Genomic DNA, 26,229 nt, shown 5'->3' on the forward strand with positions numbered 1-26,229 from the left:
TTTTGGAGGCATGGCCTCCTTCCTCAGATGTGCCCTTTTTAGACACCTCTCATCGATGATGCTCAATATCATTGGTGGAATTCGATCAAGTTAGATGTATAGTACTGGCTTCAGAGTCTTTTGGTTCTTCCTGACTATTGTTAATAAATCAGTTAAATTTGGATCTGTCAAATAAATCCTTAAATAGTTTCTGTCCTCTCTGTCTTTGTTTCAAGCATGTGGTAAAAAAAGACGTTTGTGCTCAGAAGCATTATTCCGTTGTTTTTTGCTTACTGCACAAGCACTTGGAAGAGATGGATTTTTTGAAGTGGCACTTACTAATATATGTATTAATATTTAAAGTTATGCATTTTTTTAAAATATATTTTAAGATTTGTTTTTTCTGAAGATTGTGTATGATATTCATTAGGTTATATAGTAGTACATGGTGAAAGGTAGTCCCGCTTTTAGAACTGCACATTTTTTGTTTATTATTCCTACAGCCTTTTGATGAGCCTCCATGGAAGATACCCTAGTTTGCACAGCAGTTAGATTCAATCTCCCCTCCAAGATCCTTGCACAGCACTACCACAATGCGTTGGGCTTGGATTTCTAGGTCTTTTCTGGTTGGGAGGGAGTCCAGGTCCTGTCTGGTAGGTAGAGAGTGCAAGATGTTTCTTAGATCCGAGTCTTCTGCCCACAAATGGTAGACAGAAACTTGTGATGAATCCGATTCTAAGGGAGAAGTGTTACTCGTGATGGGTCAGTCGGCTACTCCTCAGGGGGGAGAGTCTCGACCTGTAAGTCAATTGTCTCATCTTCCTTGATGTATGATGCAGCTGGGTGCCATCTTGTGAGGAGAGCAGGGTGAACTCAAAGGGGCCCAAGCGGGGTATTTTTTTCTTCTGGTCATTGGGTAAAGGAGGCATACATTTTTCTTGATTGCCCTCAGTGTATCAGAGCTCCACTATTCAGCTACAGCTGTGGACCATCTTCAGGCCACCCCCCTCTCCCTCCAGTTTGCGAAATACAGCCATTATTTTCATTGGCCTAGTGCATGCAGACCCAAAAGCAAACTAGCACTAGACCTGAAGCAGGTCTATGCTGTAAGCACAGCTCATACAACTCATGCAAACCTTAAAACTTGAAGCAAAACAAATTCACGGAAATGGGCTTTAGAGATTCAGGGAGGAGGGTTTAATGTTATAATGTTCTGTAATTTAAGTAAAAAACTACATGTTAAAGACATTTAAGGAAGTTTTAGGATTTTTATTGTTTTCTTGGTTAAATTTTCCCTAAACACTACTTCAGTAGGCTCCTAGTGCTTTAAAGAGCAAACATACTGGACACTGGGTATAGGAAACATTGGTGGAGGCAGTTAATGTGTGGGTTGTAGAGCACAATGGAGGTCTCTATTGCTGAAGCAGTTGGTGTGCTTAGTGGATACTCTGCCAGGTATTGTGGAACGGTATCCAAATGTAGACTCTGAGAAATATGTAATTTCACCAAAAAAAGGAGGGCAGATGTGCACAAAGTTAGAGCAGGGAACAAATATCATAAGATCTTTGAACTGTTCTGTGCCATATACCAAATCTGCAGTGCAGCAAATATAATTATCACAGAGATTATAACACATTCTTCTTTTGTTTCCCAGCATTAATCAGGTTGGAAAAACCTTTCCTCACCTTATGGTTATCTTACAGTATACGGTTAGCATTTACCTTTTAAAAATACTGGAATATGGATTACCCAGAAGATGCAATAGCAATAGTTGGAATAGGATGCAATTTTCCTGGTGGTGAGTATTTCAAACCATGTTACACATGATAAAACCATGATATATGCAGTGTTTAGTAAGCTGTATAATATGCATATGAACGAAAAAAAGCCTGTGTCAATATAACCATACATTTTACTATGCCCTCCTTTGTATGTTCAGTGCCAAACAATTATCACAAAGCAGAAAATAGGCAAAGTGCAAAATTAGTTAAATCGCAAAAGGAATGGAAACAGTAAAAAATGTGTTTTAAAATGTATGTACAGTATACCCAAAACCTTTTTTGAGTTCCGAACAGAATATGAAAACGTAAAAATCCCAGCAAATCAGGGGGAAATTTGTCTTAGCCCTTGTACACACGGTCGGAGATTCCGTTGGAATGTTTCCTATCGGACTGTTTTGTTGGATATTCCGACTGTGTGTGGTCTGCATCGGACTGTTTCCATTGGAATATCTGACGGACCAACTTTTCCAACTTGCCGGTAAAATTTTCTGACAAAATGCTCGTATCGGACATACTCTGATCATGTGTAGCCTACTCCGAAGGTGCCACGCATGCTCAGATCAAATTCCTAGGCCAAAGCTATTGGCTACTAGCCTGAACGTAGTCCCGTCGTAACGAAATAACGTCATCACGTTATGAACAATCGGATTTTCCGACAACTTAGTCCGACCTTGTGTATGCAACATCACTTCTGGACCTCTTCCGGAATTAATCCATCGGAATTACTCCGACGGATTTGGTTGTCGAAATCTCCGACTGTGTGTACAAGGGCTAAGACTGTTGTTGTTGAAAATCTGTCTCCAATGAATGATTCACCTTCCTGCCCAAACAGAGATGGTGAATATCCCAGGGTAGTATACAGACAACAGTTTAAATGTGACAGAGGGTCAAACCTTCTCCACTATATGCAAAATTAGAAAAATTGATTTAGCCTTTTCATACACCCTAAGAAATACTGAACAGAAAATGTATGCGCAAAAAAAAAAAAAAAAAAAAAAAAAAAAATGAAGGTAGTTGGGTTACAGTAAGGTCTTGTTCTCAAGTGGCATATGAATCTGTGCCCTGTTTGATGGCTAGGGATGCACAGGTGTTCCATGGATCTCTGAGTGGGCAGTCTCAATGCTGTCAATTGGGACACAGCCGATGCTCCCAATGTGACAACTGTGTGGGTGCATGGTCCCAAACGTACCAGGGTGCGTGCACCCATACCTGCACAGATGTCACATTGGTTATGTACACAAATGCCAGAAGCCTGGTTAATATAATGGAAAAACTAGAACTTCTGATATTTGAGGGGGACTTTGACTTTGTGGAAATATCAGAAACCTGGGTTGATAGCTCACATAAATGTGCTTCCCTCAAAAGTGAAATTTCACACTCTACTGGAAAAAAGTGAAATTACACACACTACTGGAGAGCCATCAACTCACCACAAGGGATGGACCTCTGACAGATAACAAAATGTCAAATGCACATTTGAGAGAGGTTTTACACAACCAGTCTCCCCCACCATTTCTTTCTCTATGAGTGGAGCTTATCTTGGTCTGTGAAGGAAAGAATACATAATTCCATATTGCGCTTTTGACCTTTTGTTATGTAACAAAGGTCCAGCCCCTATGGTGAGTTGAATGCTGTCTAGAAGGATGTGCATGTGACTTTTACTATTTCTGGTGTGGAAGGATCACAAATGAAATTTCATTTTTGAGTGGAGCACTTTTAATGTACTTCATTTTGTCATCTGATTATTTTTGGGACAGATGTAGCACCTTGGTGTTCAGGCAGGGTTGCTAATATATTTGGTTTTCCAGGAGGTAATTTTCCCGGTTGATTGTTATGCCGTGTACACATGGCCAAACTTTCCGGCAGAAAAAGTGAGACGGAATCATTTCATTGGATATTGCAATCATGTGTGGGCTTCGGTGGACTTTTTTTTTTAAATTCTGATGGACCTAGAAATAGAATATGCTTTAAATCTTTCTGACGGAATCAATTCCTATCAGGAAAACTGTTTGTCTGTATGGTGTTCCGACAGACCAAAAACAATGCAAGGGTAGCTATTGGCTACTGGCTATTGAACTTCCTTTTTCTAGTCCCGTCATATGTGTTGTACGTCACTGTATTCTAAACAATCGGACCTTGGTGTGATCGTGTGTAGGCAAGTCCGTTTCAGTGGAACTCCATCGGAAAAAAACGTCAGAGTTTATTCTGATGGAAAAAACGGTTGTGTGTACGCAGCATGAGAAGATCAATTGATTTCTCTCTAACTCTGGAATTGCTGCACCCTTTTCTCTTCTGTCCCTAGGTTGCACTGTGGCGGGTGGCATTAGAATGGCAGGGGCTTAGCAAGGTCAGATCACGAATAGATGAGTATCTCAGTCAATTGTCAGGGGCTTTTTTAGTCCGTTGGCCTGCTGGGAGAGCCTATATATTTAGGTGGAATCAGGTGATCGGGTTTCTGTGCCATCTGGAAGGCTGTCTAGGTGGACATGTGTTATGTTGCCCTGGGCTGCTAGGCTGGAAGCCTGAGGCCTATCCAGGGGGCCACTGGCTGCTAGGCTGCCTGAGGCCTATCCAGGAGCAGGAGAAGCAGCATAAGGTTGGGACTGCAGGACTGAAGTCCAACAAAGTTAAGAAGGTTCAGTTGTGCTCAGAGGTAGAAGCTGTAGCCACTAATAGTGAGTACCGTATATACTCGAGTATAGGCCGACCCGAGTATAAGCCGAGGCCCCCAATTTACCCCCAAAAAACTGGGAAACCTATTGACTCGTGTATAAGCCGAGGGTGAGATATGCCTGTCCATCCCTGTGTGTGTGTGTCCATCCATCCATCCCTGTGTGTGTGTGTGTCCATCCATCCCTGTGTGTGTGTGTGTCCATCCATCCATCCATCCCTGTGTGTGTGTGTGTCCATCCATCCATCCATCCCTGTGTGTGTGTCCATCCATCCATCCCTGTGTGTGTGTGTGTCCATCCATGTGTGTGTGTGTGTGTGTGTGTGTGTGTGTGTGTGTGTGTGTGTGGCCTTGTGTGTCCAGCCTACCTGTGTCCCGAGCCTCCGTCCGGTCCCGAGCCTCCGTCCGGTCCCGTCCCGTCCCGAGCCTCCGTCCGGTCTCGTCCCGTCCCGAGCCTCCGTCCGGTCCCGTCCCGTCCCGAGACTCCGTCCGGTCCCGTCCCGTCCCGAGACTCCGTCCGGTCCCGTCCCGTCCCGAGCCGAGCCTCCGTCCGGTCCCGTCCCAGGATCACCGCTCTTCGTCGGCGCCCATTCCCCTGTTCAAATGCCGCGCCTCCCTGTCTGTGATAGGCGGAACACAATTTCCCAGCAGTCTGTGTTCCGCCTATCACGGACATCCTCTTATCCTCGTCCGTAGTATGAGGATGAGCGGATGTCCGTGATAGGCGGAACACAGACTGCTGGGAAATTGTGTTCCGCCTATCACAGACAGGGAGGCGCGGCTTTTGAAAGTTAGAATGGCCGCTGTCTGTCTGCTCGACACGCTGTTCGGGCAGACAGACGGCGATGACTCGAGTATAAGCCGAGGGGGGCACTTTCAGCCTCAAAAAAGAGGCTGAAAATCTCGGCTTATACTCGAGTATATACGGTAAGCTTGAGCAAATACCAGAGCAGTCTTCTCACCAACCAGGGACGGTGAAGGAGTGGGAAAGCATCAGCAAGTGCCAAGTGAGGGACTCAGCAGGATAGCAGGGGCGACGCTTGAGGAGTTTACAGCGGGATAGCTGTGGAAGATCCAGTGACGAACTGGGACCTGAATGTCTAGTGAGAGACTGGGAGCTCAGTGAGTAAAGATCTACAGTGGGATACTGTGAGATAAGAAAAGGACTGTTTTGTGTTACCAAGAGTTATGTACAACTGACTGTCACAAGATTAGTTGCCATAGGAGACAGCGGTCCTACCTATACAGAAGTGTTATCTGGCTGGAGACTTATACAAGTCTTGGAGTCTGCCAATTAGCATTGTATCTACTCAAGGGGCCCCTGCCCTAACCCCCTCTCCCCCACAGTTCTGTTAAGAGACAATAAATCTCTTGTTCGCATTCAAAAAGTGACTGGCGCCCATCATTTTCTTGCATTACACCCACCATGCCTCGTAACCCACTCTACAACAAAGGATGTCAGCTCTCCCTGAATCTGGAGGTCACCATTAAGCTTCTAGGGTCGGGGCCCTTGCTACACATATATTTGCCAATGCATACTGGAATGGACACTTTGATGCACTTTAAGTTTTTTTTGCACTAATAATTGATTTGTAGTACTTTATGGTTTTGAACTTTATGCATTGTAGCACTTTATGATTTTGCTGTGATATTGCTGTGAAAAATATCTTATCTTTGTAAGGTAGTGCAGCGGCTTTTTTTTGCATTGATATTTATTTATTAGTGGGGTTTTAGTGCTGCCTGACATTTCTACATGTTTTTTGATAGCTCACAAGACTGGCTTGAGACTATCCAAGGGTGGCCCCTATATCAGAGGGAGAGGGTAGACAGAAGAGGGGGAGAGGTATGCCTGTATGTAAAGAGTGATTTGATTGTGAGTGTAATGAATATCATTATATATAAATTGTTAATTCCGCTCTAAGCCCTTGTACACATGGTCAGACATTCCGACAACCAAATCCATTGGATTTTGTCCGACGGATTTTGTCCGACGGATTTTGTCCGAAATTGTTGCATACACACGGTCGGACAAAGTTGTCGGAAAATCCGATCGTTCTGAACATGATGACAATATTTCGTTATGATGGGACTACGTTCAGGCTAGTAGCCAATAGCTTTGGTCTAGGAATTTGATCTGAGCATGCGTGGCACTTTGTCCTATCGGAATTCTCTACACACAATTGGACAAAGTCCGATCAGATCATGTTGTCGGAAAGTTTTATAGCCCAGCTCTAAAACTTTGTCTGTCGGATATTCCGACGGAAACAGTCCGATGGAGCCCACACACAGTCGGATTATCCGACAACACGGTCCGATCAGACATTTTCCGTCGGAATGTCCAACCGTGTGTACAAGGGCTAAGGTAAGTATATATAGAGATAAGTGTGGCTGCAGCCTATCCCAAAAACTCCAATAGGTGGGGTTGTTGAAATAGTCTAAATTGATGGGGGCGGGTTATGGTGGTACTGCCAATTGTGTAAGATTAAATATGTGTGTATGGTCTTACATCATAACATCCTCTGCATGCTCAATGTAAGTAATGATCCATTTAAATTAATAAACATCATCTACAACAAATATAATATTCAATATAAATAAAGTGAAAAGTGCTTATGTTGCAAAACGTGCCCATCAAATAGTTCAAGTTCATAAAATTGTAATAAATTACTTTAAACAACAGAAAATGAAAAATATAATAATATAATCTTTATTCTCTGGTGCAAAAAACAGTCCAAAAAATAGAAAAAATTGTGTTCTAGTGTCATAACTTAAAAAGTGGCTTGTGCATGAATCTGACACAATTTCCAGTGCAAAAAGGTAATTCACTCGTCCTGGTTCCACACTAACCAGAAAGATGTACCCTTGCAGGGGTAAAGCGCATCCAAGCAGAGTTGCCTCTGATGTCAGTGCCAATATCGATTCCTCTTCCCAGATGGTTATGGTCATGTGGTACGTTCACATATGGATGAATGGAAAAGATTGACACTCATAGCATGAATCCATAAAAAATATGAGTTTATTCAAAGGCAGGTTGTAACTTTTAAAACCGCGCTATCAATAGTGCTGGAAGATCAGTAACAATCGTTTACAGCCAAGAATCTGGGATGCCGTGCGTTCCACAGACGGAAATTCATCAGAAAAGGCAGCTTCTGATGACGTCTGATGACGAAACGCATAAGGCAGAGCTTGGAGAGCCATCATGTCACTTCCAGTTATGTCCCAGATTCTCAGCTGTAAATGATTAGTACTGATCTTCCAACACTATTGATAGTGCGGTTTTAAAAGTTACAACCTGCCTTTGATTAAATAAACTGATATTTTTTACAGATTCATGCTATGAGTGTCAATTTTTACCCATTCATCCATATGTGAACTTACCATTTGACTGTAACCATTGTGTAAGAGGAATCAATATCGGCACTGAGATCAGAAGTATCTCTGCTTGGGCGCGCTTTACCGCTGCAGGGGTACATCTTTCTGGTGAGTGTGGAACCAGAAGGGGAGCATAAGTGAATCACCTTTTTGCACTGAAAATTGTGTCAGATTCATGCACAAGCTACTTTGCAAGTTACGGCACTAGAACACAGTTTTGTCAATTTTTGGACTGTATTTTTGCACCAGAGAACAAAGATTATACACTTATAATTAGAATTTTCTGTTGTTTAAGGAATTTAGTCCTAATTGATAAACTGAAACTATTTGATGGTAACAGTTTGCACCATAAGCACTTTATTTATATTGATTATATATTTGTTATAGATGATGTTTAATAGTTTATATGGACCATCACTTAAGCCTTGTACACACGGTCGGAGAATCCGTCGGAATGCGTCTTATCGGACCGCGTCGTCGGATAATCCGACTGTGTGTGGTATGCATCGGACTGATTCCGTCCGAATCTCCGTCGGACCCAATTTTCCAACATGTTGGAAATATTTTCCGACCAACTGGTTTGATCGGACATACCTCCGATCATGTGTAAAGAATTTTGATCGGACCAAGTGCCACGCATGTTCAGATCAAATTCCTACATCAAAGCTATTGACTACTAGTCCCATCGTAACGAAATTACGTCATCACGTTCTGAATGATCGGATTTTTCGACAACTTAGTCCGACCGTGTGTATGCAACAGTTTCGGACAAGATCTGACAGGCAAAATCCGACGTATTTGGTTGGCAGAATGTCCGACCGTGTGTACAGGGGCTTACACTGAGCATGTAATGGATGTTATGATGTAAGACACCAGACACACATATTTAATCTTACAAAATTGGCAGTGCCACCATACCCCTCCCCCATCAGTAAATACTATGAGGAATAACATTACCAAGTGACGGAAGTGACGCACAGGTTCCTTGCGTTCCAAGAGGCTGAGTGGAGAAACCAGAAGCGGCATTGGATGACGAGAGTTGCGGTGAGGAGTACTGCAGCATCTCATGAAATTGTCCCCTATCTCCTCAGCATTAGTCTTTATTAAATAATGCATGACAACCAGTTATTTTGCCTAAATAGAACAAGGACTGTGGCATTATCTAAAGAGGACAAGCTGTTTTAAATTGTGAAGTTTCAATAAAAGTTTTAAAGCAGACCTGGACAATATGGAACTTTTCTTTTCCTCATATGGTTGTTCTGACTGAACCCTTTTATGAACTCTGATGGGAAAGAGGTACAAGGAAGCAGAGCTCTGTGATGATTGAGCAAGGCCCTTTTTGCTTGGAATCGTGGTGAGTTTGAACCCCAGAGGGGTGTGTGATCCACATGTGGAGTAATCTGGTGGAAGGTTGCACATTCAACAGACAAATACTGATATCATCATCTGTGTCTGGACTCTCTATTTCTCTCAATCACCATCTGATATTGCTATCAAGTGTTGATTATTCAGCTGTTTATTTATTTTAAACTTGAGAAGTTTTATTATAAGTTTGACTGAATATCATTACTATTATTAGCCTGATCATTTTTAATTTTGACAAGAGCGCCGCTAATGATGAATCTGATGATTTGTGGATCTATAAGTTGTATTTATCATAGAGAGAATATTGGGTATTTTTGCAGTGAGAGGCTGCTATAGGGTAACCTGAAAAAGATTTTTATATTTTATTTTCTGTGTCTATTTAAATTTTATCACACCATTTCGCTGAGTTAAGGAGATAGATCTGCTGCGCCTGTTGTTTTTCTCTTTCTTTACAATAGTGAGTGTATCCTATAGTCTCCTTAAACTTGAAAAGGATGAGGAGATTCAATGTATTTCACAGTTAGAAATGGCAGGAAGGCAGGGCCATGTTATCATGTAATCTTGTGGGACTTCAATTATTATGATATTCATTGGGCAGACGGAACTGAACACTCAACTAAGGGTCGTCATTTCTTGAATGTAATGCAGGACAATTTCATGTGTAAAATGGTTGAAGCCCCAACTAGAGGTAATGTTCTTCTGGACATACTAATTAAAACAATACAAAGCTGAGGAGAGTAAAAAAAAAAAACAATATTTTTTAAATGTATTACATTTTAAAAATCTGGTATTACCTGGATCAACTACCCTTGTCACTGTTACTCTGAATTTTAATATCCAGCCCTTTATAAAACATCCCGCGCTAAGTGTCAAAAATGTTAAATAAATATCACATTTGAAACATTATCCCATGCAGATAATTGGTTGCAAACATCAATAACCTTGAAGCAATAAAAATTCCAAATCCCAAGTAAAGTGTTTGTGCTCTACAAAGTGGATATGAATCCGTGCTTGATAAGTGCTTGACATGTGCCCACAAGACGGTGCCCCCATATAGATGTGAGCGCACCCCTCCAAATGGACCAACTATTTCTAGTTTGGTCAAACATGCATGTGGGGCAGTCCCCGTGGATTTTCTGTGGGCTGATGTGGTTTAAAATAGTTGTTTCCTCATATGAATGGACATATTAAAGCATGCCTCATTCCTCTATGTACCAGTGTTGTTTGGGGCAGATGTTCCTCATAAAAATTACAGAAAAAGCCTCATTGCGCAGCAACGTTTAAAACACTTATTCCAGATAAAAAAAAAGCATGGTATTAAACTCATATGTAAGGGAGCCTAAAAGCCTGGCACTGTCAGAAACCATGAATCAGACCGAGACAGAAGTACAATTAAATCACACTTGTTTATTAAATAACAATAAAAAGGTAGAGTAAGTGTAATAAAAACATAGCCAGAGTCCAGTAACTGGATCGAGTAGTCAGCCAGTCCAGAGTTCAATAACCAGATCGGGTAATCAGCCAGGCCAGAAGTCAGGGATCCAAGTGAAGCAACAGCAAGCAGGATAAGGAGCCAGAAGGGATGTCAGCAAACCAGTCTTTAAACAGAACCACAGGAGATGGTTTCTTGTGATGTGACCAAGGCGAAGGCAGAGATGAAGTGAGCTGGACAGCTTTAAGTAGGCGGATCAGACGAGCAGGATTAGGAAAAGCTGGGTAACTGTGGAGAGAGATGAGAGCTGGCAATTAGCCGACAGCTGAGCAGCCAGCCCAGAGAAGGAAGGGCTAAGCCATCCCTGACAGGCACCCAGTGTGAACAGCAGGTAAGTTCCCAGGAAATCTGCCCTTAAGCAGTGGTAAGCCGCCGCCGCGGTATACTAATTGATTTCTGGGACCGTAAGTGTGTCGTGATGACCCGATAAAGTGGGCCAACTTCTACACGTTTCAGCCAATCAGATGGGCCATCTTCAGGAAGTTGTTGTTCTGGCATTTTTGCTGAGGGTATAAATAAATACCCTCACTTTAGGTCACGTGCGATTATATCCAATCAGGATTTATTGGGATTTTTTACCTGCTATTTACTCTAGGGTGCTCACAATCTCTTTAATAACACATTCGGTGTACCACATACTTAAAACATCACACCTGAACATTTCAGTATGATGTAGATCGTAAAATCAGAGGGTTAAAAATTATAATATAACTTCCAAAAACTGGAGTAACGGAAAGTGGAAAAAAACTTTTATTTCTCTATCAGAAACTCATTTGTACCTACAAATACACATTAGTGCCATCTTGTGGTTGAAAATAGGTACTTGTCTCTCTGCCTTCATAATACTAATTTGAGGCCATCTAGTGGTTCAAGGTAGTTATTATCCAAAACGCTTGTAGATGGAAGTATATATATATATATATATATATATATATATATATATATATATATATATATATATATATATATATATAAAATAATGAAAAATATGCCAAATTTGAAAAATTCATAATAAAACAAGGTCCAGCTCAATATTTAACCCTAATGATGCGAGGGTCTGGAGCTCAAAAATCCACCTAGACTAGTTTTGGGATATCTGTTTAACCATATTAGCACCTCTCCAGTGTCTATCTATAGTATCAATAGTGTAAAAAGATAAAGTAGAGGGGTCACAGTTATGTACCATTTTGAAATGATATGACACGCTGTGTTCTGGAAAACCATTATGTGTGTTGGCAATATGCTCCCCAACACTTATCGCCTATGTCCGAAATGTACGGCCTACATACTGGTTCCCACGACTGCACTCTAGGACATAGGTCACATGTCTGGTATTGCATGTGAAAAAAACTTTTTATGGGATATTGTTTGATGGTTTGATTAGATTTAAAATTAATACGTTTCCTAGGTGCAGCCCTGGTGCTTCTACGGGGCAAGCATCTCCCGCACCTGTAGAAACCCTTGAAGTCGAACATAGTTGTCCTTTCCTGATTGGGAGGATCAGGAATACTTTTAACCAATCTGGTTCTCAGCCCAGGGGCTCTATGATAAATTAATTTAGGTTTGGGGGTAATATTTCTTTAAGTGTAGGATCTTTTTGCAGGATTGGCCAATACTTCTTAAAGATCTTCTTTAAGTATTTGTATTGCTTATTGAAGCCTGTTATAAAAGTGATGTCTCGGATGTTTTCTCGTTTTTGTTTACTTTCTAGAAGTGTTTCTCTTTTTATTCTTCCCACCAGTTATCTGACTTCCAGCAACCTGGTAAGGGTATAACCCTTATCCAGGAATCTCTGTATTAATACATTGGTTTGGTCTATGTAGTCTTTGAACACTGAGCAATTTCTGCGTATACGAATAAACTGACCATTAGGGATTGCAGTTTTCCATTGAGGGTGATGGCAACTACCGATAGGAGTGTGACCATTACTATCAGTAGCCTGGAGTGAGTTTTAGTTCTAAGCTTTTCTCTATCTTTGTATATATGTAGATCTAAAAAATCTGCATGCTGATCATGTATATTAATGGTGAATCTCATTCCACAAGGGTTAGTATTAATATGTTGAATAAATTCAATAAGAGTCTCTACCGTCCCTTGCCAGACAATCAGTGTAAAAAGATATATCTGTAATAAGCTAATAGGTTTGGCCACATATCACCATATATTGCCTCATCCTCCCACTTGTTGAGGAAGATGTTAACAACATTCAGGGCGTATTTCGCTCCCATCGAGACACCCTTGAATCTGGTTATAGTGTTGGCCCCCCATACCAGAAAAAAATTGTTAATCGTGGCCAATTTAAGGCTCCAAAGAACAAATTGTTTCTGTTTAAACTTTAAGTTGGTAAACTTGTTCATAGCCCATTTTATCACTTTTATGGCATCTGCTTGCCGGATGTTGGTATATAGGGACTCTACATCTATTTAGACCAGTATGCTGTTGTAATCTACTAAAATTCTGACAAGCCAGCTGTCAACCGTTGGGCAAGAGGGTTATCCGGCATTATTGTTTTTTTACGCTTGAACATTTGGCCCACGGAAGCCTGCCTTTTGCAGAAAAACGTGAGGACGGCATGATGGAAGGTGGAGTGGAGGACAATTGTGAGGAGAGAGGAGAAGGAGAAGTAGAAGACGAGGCTGGACGGTGAGAGCCTGGAGTGTGGCTTTGTGGGTTCCGTTGCTCCCACTGGGCTCGGTGATGGCAGCTCATGTGCCTTCTTAAGGCGGTTGTCCCTAGGTGAGTGTTAGGCTTACCGCGACTTATGCGTTGGCTGCAAAGATTGCAGATGGCAACACTATTGTAAGCAGCGGACACGTTAAAAAAAGCCCACACTGCAGAGCCATGTGCCGGCGTCCTGAGAGCGCCAGATGTGACCGTACATGGTTGATGCCTCGCTCCTGATACATTAGCAGTCTGCTTTGTCCCTCCTGTGCAATCTAAGTTCCGCCTGCTTCTCCTCCCTATCTGCTGGTCCATATCACCCTCTGAACCCCCCTCCTCTTCCTCTCTTGTGGGCACCCACGTGGCATCACTAGACACGTCATCATCGACATCACCTTCCCCACCGCTATAATTAGAGATCTCGGAGTAGGGAGCAACAGCGGGGACCAACCTCCTTGGGCTGATTTGGGTACTGTCGTCAGACTGCTGAGTGGCGGTTGTTGCTACCTCCTCTTCCTGATCCAATGCCAAGAATGGCTGTGCATCAGAAATGTATTGTGATGGATCGGAAAATAATTCCTGTGACTCAAGCGGAAGTTATATGGTGGTGGTGGTGTTGGTGGTAGTGTCTTTGGGGGTGCACACAGCAGAGAATGAAGAGGGGGCAGATCGAGAGGATGAGGAGGGTGCAGAAGAGTAAGGCTGAGTGAGCCACTCAACCAAGTCTGGTGCGTCCTTTGATGTAATCGCACGCACCTTCTGCAATTTGACACTTTGGCTCAAGCATGTTGGTCCTACCCTACCCCTACCACCCCTGTGGAAGGGCCTGCCTCTTCCTCTGCCTGTCATTTTTTAAATGACACTGTGACAAAAGTCTCTAGAGAAGTGCAGTATGTATGTGGAAGAAGGTATATAACACCCCGCTTCAATTTGTCGTTTTTGGTGGCCACTGGTCTATCACACCAGTTATAATACTTTTTTTTTATTGCGTTTGTCACTCTTTGTAGTATCGCTGCAGAACCACTCAGCAGTCACAATGCTGCACAGTGGAAATGCACTATACTATGCTTTCTATATGTGCAAATATTTTATACGTGTATTACACCCCTATATGCTGCACACCAAATAGTACACCTATACCAGTCCTTAAAAGGACCTTTGTGGGCCTAATAGTAGCTAGCTAGTAGCTAGTGAATTGCAGACTGTCCCTGCTCCAAAAACCAAATTGTCCCTCTCTACACTGAGAAACGACAGCTGCAGAATCAGTCAGCAGCACAGCAGTGCAGTGCACTATATATGCTTTCTATATTTGAAAGAAAGTATATTATACGTGTACAACCCTATATACTGTATACCTATAAAAGGACCTTTGTGGACCTAGTAGATAATGATTTGCAGACTGTCCCTGCTCCAAACACCAAACTGTCCCTCAGTCCCTACACTGATAAAAGACAGCTGCAGAATCGGTCAGCAATCAGCTCAGCAGCACAGCAGTCAAGTATAATATGCTTTCTATATTTGAAAGAAAGTATATTATACGTGTACAACCCTATATACTGTAGACCTATACCAGTCCTTAAAAGGACCTTTGTGGACCTAGTAGCTAGTGATTTGCAGACTGTTCCTCAGTCCCTACACTGATAAAAGACAGCTGCAGAATCAGTCAGCACTCAGCTCAGCAGTCAAGTATAATATGCTTTCTATATTTGAAAGAAAGTATATTATACATGTACAACCCTATATACTGTACACCTATACCAGTCCTTAAAAGGACCTTTATAGACCTAGTAGCTAGTGATTTGCAGACTGTTCCTCAGTCCCTACACTGATAAAAGACAGCTGCAGGATCGGTCAGCACTCAGCTCAGCAGTCAAGTATTTGCAGTGCTTTCTATATTTGAAAGAATGTATAGTATATGTGTACAACCCTATACCAGTCCATAAAAGGACCTTTGTGAACCTAGTAGCTAGTGATTTGCAGACTGTCCCTCAGTCCCTACACTGATAAAAGACAGCTGCAGAATCGGTCAGCAAGCACACAGCAGCACAGCAGTCAGCAGTGCACAATATACTTGAAAGAAAGTATATTCTAAGTGTATTACAACCCTATATACACTGTACACCTATACCAGTCCTTAAAAGGACTTTTGTGGACCTAATAGTAATAGCTAGTAATTAAACTGACTGTCCCTGCTCCACACAGCGTCCTGTTCCTACACTGACAAAAGACAGAATGTAAAATGCCGGCCAGATCAGGTCTATTTATAAGGTAGGGGGTATGTCCAATTGTCCATGTGCTAAAATGTCTCAATTGGCTGTCCTGTACCCCATGATGGATGTGTCATTATGGGTCAAAGTTCTTTCACAATGTAAACGCATATGTCCACCACGTGAACACCGCCAGAAGTCCGAGGGTTTGGCGAATCGTGAACGGGCAAAGTTTGCCGCGAACCGACCACCGGGCGAACCGCAAGGCCATCCCTACTCTTGAATACTTTTTCAATTTCTTGGCTTTGGTGTCATTATCTATTTTCTGAACTGCTTCTTGTAACTTAAGTTGTCTTTCTTGATATTCACCTGAATTCATTAACGGGACATAAGTCCCTTTAATTCAGAGATTTTCTGTTCTTTATTCTTAAACTTACATTTTCTTCAAAGTATAATGACCCCTATTAATTTCTGTTTACATTGACTGAAGAACTCTATCCATCAGTCACAAGCTGTTCAGTCATTCCACCATTGGGTCCTAAATCCCATCCCTTCTAGATGTGATCTTGTCACTAATGTATTGCTCCATAGTGGCAATATCCCACCATGTGCATATCTGTCTTTCCATAGAGGTTTTAAGTAATTTGAACCATTGGTCCAGATTATCATGTTGCATATCATCAGCTTTCTTGAATAGATCTCCCATATCAAAGGATCTACTACCCATGTAGTTAAATAAATCCATGGCTGCTCTAGTGAAAACCCTATGTATAGTGATAATTAAAGTAAAAAGAAAAAAAAACAAAGAGCCAAAGAAATCTAAATATTGATATGAATAATTGATAACATAAAAATTGACAATTGGCAGCTGATGTGAATAAAACTTTGCAAGTGCAAAAGTGGCACTGCTTATGGGCAGATTTCCTGGGAACTTACCTGCTGTTCACACCGAGTGCCAGACTTTTAGGCACCCTTATATGTGAGTTTAATACCATGCTTTCAGTGCTCTCACAATTACTCAGTCATACAACACTGTACCCATATGAATTTTTTGTTCTTTTTTTCACACAAATAGAGCTTTATTTTGGTGGTATTTAATCACCGTTGGGTTTTTTATTTTTTGCGCTGTAAAAGAAAAAAGACTGAAAATTCTGTAAAAAAAAAATGTTTTCTTAGTTTCTGTTATATAATTTAGTAAATTTGTATTTTTTTCTTGATAAATTTTGGCCAAAATTTATACTGCTACATATCTTTGGTAAAAATAAGCACAAATTGGTGTATATTATTTGGTCTTTGTGAAAGTTATAGAGTCCACAAGCTATGGTGCCAATATCTGAAAATTGATCACACCTGAAGTACTGACTGCCTCTCATTTCTTGAGACCCTAACATGCCAGAAAAGTACAAATACCCCACAAATTACCCCTTTTTGGAAATAAGACATTCCTAGGTATTTAGAAAGAGGCATGGTGAGTTTTCTGAAGTTGTCATTTTTTCCCACAATTCTTTGCAAAATCAAGATATTTTTTTTTCACAATATTGTCATATTAGCAGGTTATTTATCACACACAGCATATTCATACCACAAATGACACCCCAAAACACATTCTGTGATTACTCTCGAGTATGGCAATACCACACGTGTGAGACTTTTACACAGCGTAACCACATACAGAGGTCCAACATACAGGTAGCACCTTCAGGCGTTCTGGAGCATTCAGGCCAATTCTCACGTTTCTCTCCTACATGTAAAAGAGAAAATTGAGTACTGTCTCCTACATGTAAAAATCATAATTTATTTGCTAGAAAATTACATAGAACCCCAGAATATTATATATTTTTTAGCAAAGACCCTAGAAAATACAATTGCAGTCGTAGCATGGTACTTGCGCAGCAATGTTTCGAACGCATTGTTTTTGGAAAAAAAAATGTTTTGTGCTTTACAAAAAACAAAACCGCAAAGTTAGCCCAATATTTTTGCATAATGTGAAAGATAAAGTTACACCGAGTAAATAGATACCTAACATGTCACCCTTCAAAATTACACACGCTCGTGGAATGGTGCCAAACTTCGCTACTTAAAAATCCCCATAGGCTACGCTTTAAAAAAAAAAGACTGGTTACATGTTTTGAGTTACAGAGGAGGTCTAGGGCCAAAATGATTACTCTTGCTATAATGTTCGCAGTGATACCTCACATGTGTGGTTTGAACACCGTTTTCATGTAAAGGCGGGACTTACGTATGTGTTCGCTTCTGCATGCGAGCACACTGGGAAAGGGGCGCTTTAAAATGTATTTATTTTTTTTGTTCATTTTACTTTATTTATTTTAGTTTGACACTTTTTTTCCCAAAAATAATTTTCTTGATCACTTTTATTCCTATTACAAGGATTATGGCATGACAGGTCCTCTTTACAGTGAGACATGGGGTCAATAAGACACCTCACCTCTAGACTGGAAAGCCTGAAATAAAAAAATAAAAAAACGATCCTGGCTTCGATCGTAGCAGTGAGTTGGTAGAAGCACCGGATGGCGGTGGAGGGGGGGAGGACATCCCCTCTCGCCTCCCGTAAGAATGATCAAGCAGCAGAACAGCCGTTATGATCATTCTTATGGTGTAGGAAATCGCCGGCTGAAAAAGCTGATATCTGAATAATGCCTGTAGCTGCAGGCATCATTCAGATATCCCTGCACAAAGTCAAGGACGTCATATGATGCCCAGCAGACGGGAAGTGGTTAAAACGCTTTTTTTTTTTTAACACAAAGTCGTCCATTTATACAATATTTCTAACCCATAGCATGTACCAAAAATGACACCCCAAAATAGATTCTCCTGCTCCTCCTGAGTACAGCGATACCACACGTGTGAGACTTCCACAGCCTGGCCACATACAGAGGCCAAGTACAGCCGAATATGGCTGAGCATGGCCGAGTGTGGCTGAGCATGGCTGAGTATGGCTGGGTATGGCTGGGTGTCACCGAGTATGGCTGGGTATTGCAGAGTATGGCTGGGTATCACTGAGTATTACAGAGTATGGCTGGGTATTACAGAGTATGGTTGGGTATGGCTGGGTATTGCAGAGTATGGCTGGGTATTGCAGACTTGCAGAGTATGGCAGGGTATTGCAGAGTATTGCAGGGTATGGCAGGGTATTGCAGGGTATGGCAGGTTATTGCAGAGTATGGCAGGGTATTGCAGAGTATTGCAGGGTATTGCAGAGTATGGCATGGTATTACAGGGTATGGCAGGGTATGGCAGGGTATTGCAGGGTATTGCCAGGGCCGTCTTTAACCACTTCAATACAGGGCATTTATACACCTTCCTTACCAGACCAATTTTTAGCTTTCAGCACTCTCACACTTTGAATGCCAGTTACTCAGTCATGCAACACTGTACCCAAACAAAATTTTTATCATTTTTTTCATACAAATAGAGCTTTCTTTTGGTGGTATTTAATCACCACTGGGTTTTTTATTTTTTGCGACATAAGTGAAAAAAGAGCGAAAATTTTGAAAAAAAAAACACTTTTTTATAGTTTCTATGATAAAATTTTGCAAATAAGTCATTTTTGTTCATAAATTTGAGCCAAAATTGATACGGCTACATCTCTTTGGTAAAAATAAACCAAATTTGTGGATATTATTTAGTCTCTTTGAAAGTTAAATATAGAGTCTACAAGTTATGGTGCAATCATTGAAAATTGATCACATCTGATCACACCTGATGTAATGACGGCCTATCTAATTTCTCTGAAATGTCAGGAAAGTACAAATACCCCCCAAATGACCCCTTTTTGAAAAGTAGACAGTCCAAGGTATTTAGTAAGAGGTTTAACAACAAACCAGAACATATATACTACATGCACATATATCTGACCTCAGCGCTCAAGTAAAACAGTAAAATTAGATTGTATTGCTAGAATACCAATCTCTCTCTTCTTATCATTTAGCAGCTATTATGTATCAAAGTAACAGTATAACTAAACATATGTGGACTGCATTTTTAGAATTATAGATAATTAGTATTAATTTGAATATGCAGTAAAGCGCTGTTAGTGCTTGATTCTTTTTTAGGTCAATCACATTAGTTATATTATTTAGTAAGAGGCATGGTGAGTTTTTTGAAGTTGTAATTTTTCCCACAATTCTTGGGAAAAAGAAGAATGTTTTTTTTTGTTTTTTTTTTACAAAATTGTCACAATAACAAGTTATTTCTCATACAGAGCATATGCATACTTCCAATTACACCCCAAAATACATTCTGCAACTCTTCCCGAGTATGGCGATACCACATGTGTGGGACTTTTACACAGGCTGGCCACACAGAGAGGTCCAACATGCAGGGAGCACCGTAAGGGGTTCTAGGAGCATAAATGACACCTCTAATTTCCTAATGACCTATTACATTTGTGAAGGCCCTGGAGCACCAGGACAGTAGAATTACCCACAAAATGACCCCATTTTGGAAAGCAGACACCCCAACGTATATTCTATGAGGCATAATGCATCTTTTGAACAGTTAATTTTTTTCCACAAGTCTTCGGAAAACGTGGAAAGAAAATGAAAACATTTTTTTTACACAAAGTGGTCAGTTTATAAGATATTTCTAACTCAAAGCATGTACATAGCAAAAATTACACCCCAAAATACATTCTGCTACTCATCCTGAGTATGGCGATACCACATGTGTGACTTTTACACAGCGTGTCCACATACAGAGACCCAACATGCAGGGAGCGCCGCCAAGGTGCTCTAGGAGCATAAATGACACCTCTAATTTCCTAACGACCTATTAAATTTGTGAAGGCCCTGGAGCACCAGGACAATGGAATTACCCACAAAATGACCCCATTTTGGAAAACAAACACCCCAAAGTGTATTCTATGAAGCATTATGAGTCTTTTGAACAGTTAATTTTTTTACACGAGTCTTCAGAAAACGTGGAAAGAAAATTTAAATCTTTTTTTTTTTAGTTGTCCATTTATAAGATATTTCTAACACATAGCATGTATATAGCAAAAATCACACCCCAAAACACATTCTGCTACTCCTCCTGAGTATTGCGATACCACATGTGTGAGACTTTTATACAGCCTGGCCATATACAGAGGTCCAACATGGAAGTGGTACCTTCAGGCGTTCTAGGAGCATAAATGACACATCTCATTTCGTTACTACCTATCACACTTTTGAAATTCCTGGAGCACCAGGACAGTGCAATTACCCACAAAATGACCCCATTTTGGAAAGCAAACACCCCAATGTGTATTCTATGAGGCATGGGCTGCAAATAGATACTCGGGTACTCTGACGGGCTGGTGACAGGCACTCTGTTACACCGACGGGCTGGTGACAGGTACTCCGTTACTCCAACGGGCTGGTGACAGGTACGCGGGTACTCCGACAGGCTGGTGACAGGTACTCGGGTACTCCGACGGGCTGGTGACAGGTACTTGGGTACTCCGACGGGCTGGTGACAGGCATTGGGGTACTCAGATGAACTGTGACAGGTACTCAGATAGACTGTGACCGGTACTTAGGTACTCAGATGAACTGTGACAGGTACTCAGGTACTCAGATGGGCTGTGACAGGTACTCAGATACTCGGGTACTCAGATGGGCTCTGACAGGTACTCAGATCCTCGGGTACTCAGATGAACTGTGACAGGTACTCAGATGGACTGTGACAGGTACTCGGGTACTCAGATGGGTTGTGACAGGTACTCAGGTTCTCGGGTACTCAGATGGGCTGTGACAGGTACTCGGGTACTCAGATGGGCTGTGGCAAGTACTCAGGTACTCGGGTACTCAGATGGGCTGGTGACAGGTACTCGGGTACTCAGATGGGCTGTGACAGGTACTCAGGTACTCGGGTACTCAGATGGACTGTGACCAGTGGTGGCTGGTGAAGTTTTAGGATGGGGGGGCGCAAGACCATGCCCCTTAGATTTGCCCCCTCCCACTTCTCACAAACCACACCCCTTATCGAATCAACATCATATACCAGGCTGCACATTATACACAGGGCTCTACTAAAGCAGATGAATCATGCCTATCTTGTGTATAACCACATCAGGCACCTTTTCTGCAACCTGTAAATCACATATATCTGCATTCTGTAAATCGCACATAACTGCATTCAGCAACCTGTAAATTGCACATATCTGCATTCTGTAAATCGCATTCTGTAAATCGCACATAACTGCATTCTGCAACCTGTAAATTGCACATATCTGCATTCTGTAAATCAGACATCTGCATTCTGTAAATCACATTCTTTAAATCGCACATATCTGCATTCTGTAAATAGCACATATCTACAACCTGTAAATAGCACATATCTACAACCTGTAAATCGCACATATCTGCATTCTGCAACCTGTAAATTGCCCATATCTGCATTCTGCAACATGTAAATCGCACATATCTGCATTCTGTAAATCACACATCTGCATTCTGTAAATTGCACATATCTACAACCTGTAAATTGCACATATCTGCAACATGCAAATCGCACATATCTACAACATGCAAATCGCACATATCTGCATTCTGTAAATCGCATTCTGTAAATCGCACATATCTGCATTCTGTAAATCACACATCTGCATTCTGTAAATTGCACATATCTACAAAATGCAAATCGCACATATCTACAACATGCAAATCACACATATCTACAACCTGTAAATTGCACATATCTACAACCTGAAAATTGCGCATATCTACAACCTATAGATCGCACATATCTACAACCTGTAAATTGCACATATCTACAACATGCAAATCGCACATATCTACAACCTATAAATCGCACATATCTACAACCTGCAAATCGCACATATCTACAACCTGCAAATCGCACATATCTACAACCTGTGAATAGCACATATCTGCATTCTGTAAATCACACATATCTACAACCTGTAAATTGCACATATCTACAACATTCAAATCGCACATATCTACAACATGTAAATCGCACATATCTACAACCTGTAAATTGCACATATCTACAACCTTTAAATCGCACATATCTACAACCTGTAAATCACACATATGTACAACATGTAAATCGCACATATCTACAACCTGTAAATTGCACATATCTACAACCTATAAATCGCACATATCTACAACCTGTAAATTGCACATATCTACAACCTGTAAATCGCACATATCTACAACCTATAAATCGCACATATCTACAACCTGCAAATCACACATATCTACAACATGTGAATAGCACATATCTGCATTCTGTGAATCGCATTCTTTAAATCGCACATATCTACAACCTATAAATCTTGTTTGGGGGGGCAGGTATGGGGGTTAATGCTGCCGACCACCGATAATAACCCTTATTTTTTAAATCTTGTTTGGAGTGGTATGCTGCCAAACACCGATAATAAGTTATTATCGGTGGGCGGCAGCATACCCCCCCAAACAAGATTTAAAAAAAAGGGTTATTATCGGTGGTCGGCAGCATTAACCCCCCACCCCGCCCCCGCTAAACAAGATTTAAAAAATAGGGGTTATTATCGGTGGTTGGCGGCATACCCCCCCCGACAAGATTTTTACTCAGGTACTCAGATGGGCTGTACGGGTACTCAGATGGGTTGTGACAGGTACTCAGGTACTCGGGTACTCAGATGGGCTGTGACAGGTACTCAGGTACTCGGGTACTCAGATGGGCTGTGACAGGTACTCGGGTACTCAGATGGGCTGGGACAGGTACTCAGGTACTCAGATGGGCTGGGACAGGTACTCGGGTACTCAGATGGGCTGACAGGTGCTCGGGTACTCGGAGACTCAGATGGACTGTGACAGGTACTCAGGTGGGCTGTGACAGGTACTCAGGTACTCGGATACTCAGATGGGCTGACAGGTACTCAGGTACTCAGGTACTCAGATGGACTGACAGGTACTCAGGTACCCAGGTACTCAGATGGGCTGACAGGTACTCGGGTACTCAGATGAGCTGACAGGTATTCAGGTACTCGGGTACTCAGATTGGCTGGGACAGGTACTCGGGTACTCAGATGGGCTGTGACAGGTACTCGGGTACTCAGATGGGCTGGGACAGGTACTCAGGTACTCAGATGGGCTGGGACAGGTACTCGGGTAATCAGATGGGCTGGGACAGATACTCGGGTACTCAGATGGGCTGGGACAGGTACTCAGGTACTCGGGTGCTCAGATGGGCTGACAGGTACTCGGGTACTCAGATGGGCTGTGATGGGTGATGACAGGTACTTTGATGGGTGGTGACAGGTCCTCTTTATTGTGGGGGTAATCTGTGTGTGATTGGTGTACATTAGGCGGTAACGAGATGTTATCGCAATCTCGTTACCGCGGTTTGTTTACATTCTGTGACCGGCTGTGATTGGACACAGCCAGTCACGTGGTAAAGAGCCAATTTCATTGGTTCTTTACTGCGATCGGGGTTGGGCTGTGTCAGGGTGACAAGCCGCATCCCCGACTGTAATGCCACAGTACATGTGACCGGCTGTGATTGGACACGGCCGGTCACATGTATCGGGGGGGTTGGATGGGGCTGGCAACCACACAGATCGGGGATGGGCTGTGTCCGAGGGACACACCTCATCCACGATCGCTGCTCTGCAGCGAAATACCGAGGCCGTCATATGACGTCCACCCAGGAGGGGAGATCCCATCTGTGTCCGTCATATGACTATGGCCGGGTATTGAAGTGGTTAATATTGATTGGACCCTGGGTAAACATTTTCTTGGGGTCCCCCCATGCAATGAGTGTCTGTCACCTACCATTCATGCAGAGGAAAAATCAGCAAGAAGCACTTTATCAAAAAAGACATAAGTATATATTGAGAGAAAAGTACCTCCTTTTTTTCATAAGAAATGCACGGAACGTTTACTTGTCCGAAACTGTTGCATACACACGGTCGGACTAAGTTGTCGAAAAATCCGATCATTCAGAACGTGATGACGTAATTTCGTTACGATGGGACTAGTAGCCAATAGCTTTGATGTAGGAATTTGATCTGAGCATGCGTGGCACTTGGTCCGATCCAAATTCTCTACACATGATCGGAGTATGTCCGATCGAACCAGTTGGTCGGAAAATATTTCCAACATGTTGGAAAATTGGGTCTGATGGATATTCCGACGGAATCAGTCCGATGCATACCACACACAGTCGGATTTTCCGACAACATGGTCCGATAGAACACATTCCGACGGATTCTCCGACCGTGTGTACAAGGGCTTAGGCTGCTTCAATTGTATCATTCCGTATTGAGCAGTGTAAATGTCTCTGTTTAACAGTATCACACTGCTCTTTACAGGAAAACTCACAGTTTAGTCCTTGCCTAAGGTAGCTGGGGTTAATAACAGGTGATCTAGGGAGTGTTCTTTATCAAAGGGAGGGAGGTATTCACTGACTGCATATTTCCAGCTCCATTGTGGATAGGATGGACTATATGGATTGTCTGGTTTAAATGTTTTTTTGGGGAGGATATAAAACTAGTGCAAGTCATTTATTATCTTTGTGACTTCCCTTCCCCACTCACTTCACACTGAGATATCGGGACACAGCACATGACTAAAAGTTCAATGCAATTTAAACTGGGATAGTTGGCAAGTATGAGGCAGCTGCTTTGGGCTCACAACAATGACAGGGCCCAGGGCAGCTGCCCCTTTTGCCCTGCCTTAAAGACGGCCCTGGGTATTGCAGAGTATTGCAGGGTATTGCAGAGCATGGCAGGGTATTGCAGGGTATTGCAGGGTATGGCAGGGTATTGCAGAGTATTGCAGAGTATGGCAGGGTATGGCTGAGCATGGAGGGATGGCTGAGCATGGATGGATGGATGGCTGGATGTGACTGCAATTGTCACAGAGCAGCGCCGTGGGCACTACAGATCCAGCCCACAGCACTGCTGCCATCTGATCTCTCCCCTCTCATCTCAAAATGTACCGATCGGTACACAGAGAGGAGAGAAGAACCGGCTTCATGACATGACACTGATTTGTTTATAAGTTAAATGCTCCGTCATTTGACGAAGCGATCACGTGGTAAACAGCCACGATCAGTGGCTGCTTACTGTGATCCACGATCTGCCGCGTCCTCATGGGTGTTTGATGAAAATAGAAATTTTTGGTCCATTTGGAGGGGTGAGTTCACATCTATGTGGGGGCAGCGTCTTGTGAGCACATGTCAAACACTTATCAAGCACAGATTCGTATCCACTTTGTAGAGCATGAGCACTTTACTTAGTATTTGGAATTTTTATTGCTTCAAGATTATTGATGTTTGCAACCAATTATCTGCATGGGACTTTTTAGCATTTTTTTTCAAAGTCGCATTGGTTTCAAATGTGATATTTAACATTTTTTTACATTAATATTTCGATTTCTTTGGTGCTTTGTTTTTTTTTTCTTAGTTTTTTTTTTTTTTTTGAAACTCAGTTTATTGAGTTTTTAATCATTTAACAAAAGAACAAACAACATACATTGGTCATGACAAGAGTGGGCTTTGGTACCTACAGAAACATGAGATGAGGCAAACAATTGTGTGCAATTCAGCAGTGGGCTCAAGACCTCACAATGGTTCCAGCAGGTGGCATTCATGGGTAGGATGACGCCATGGGGCCCAGAACACCAATCACCAAAATAAAATTACATTCACACTTGCAAATTCCTATTCATTGGATGAAGGTATCAG

At 42.0% G+C, this 26,229-nt stretch overlaps 1 protein-coding gene across 1 annotated transcript in view; it reads left to right on the plus strand.

Annotated features, from left to right (window-relative positions):
- The first annotated feature begins 1,636 nt into the window (after window positions 1–1,636).
- Window positions 1,637–26,229, plus strand: part of LOC143996145 (mycocerosic acid synthase-like) — a 99,987-nt gene continuing 75,394 nt past the window's right edge. Inside the window, exon 1 of the mRNA XM_077491031.1 lies at window positions 1,637–1,777. Coding sequence (XP_077347157.1) covers window positions 1,720–1,777 — 58 coding nt within the window. The 5' untranslated portion in view covers window positions 1,637–1,719. The remainder of the gene's footprint in view (window positions 1,778–26,229) is intronic.

The sequence above is a fragment of the Lithobates pipiens genome, unplaced genomic scaffold (genome assembly GCF_037356315.1).
Source record: "Lithobates pipiens isolate NorthernLeopardFrog02 unplaced genomic scaffold, aLitPip1_a1.2 Scaffold_19, whole genome shotgun sequence".
Classification (NCBI taxonomy): Eukaryota; Metazoa; Chordata; class Amphibia; order Anura; family Ranidae; genus Lithobates; species Lithobates pipiens.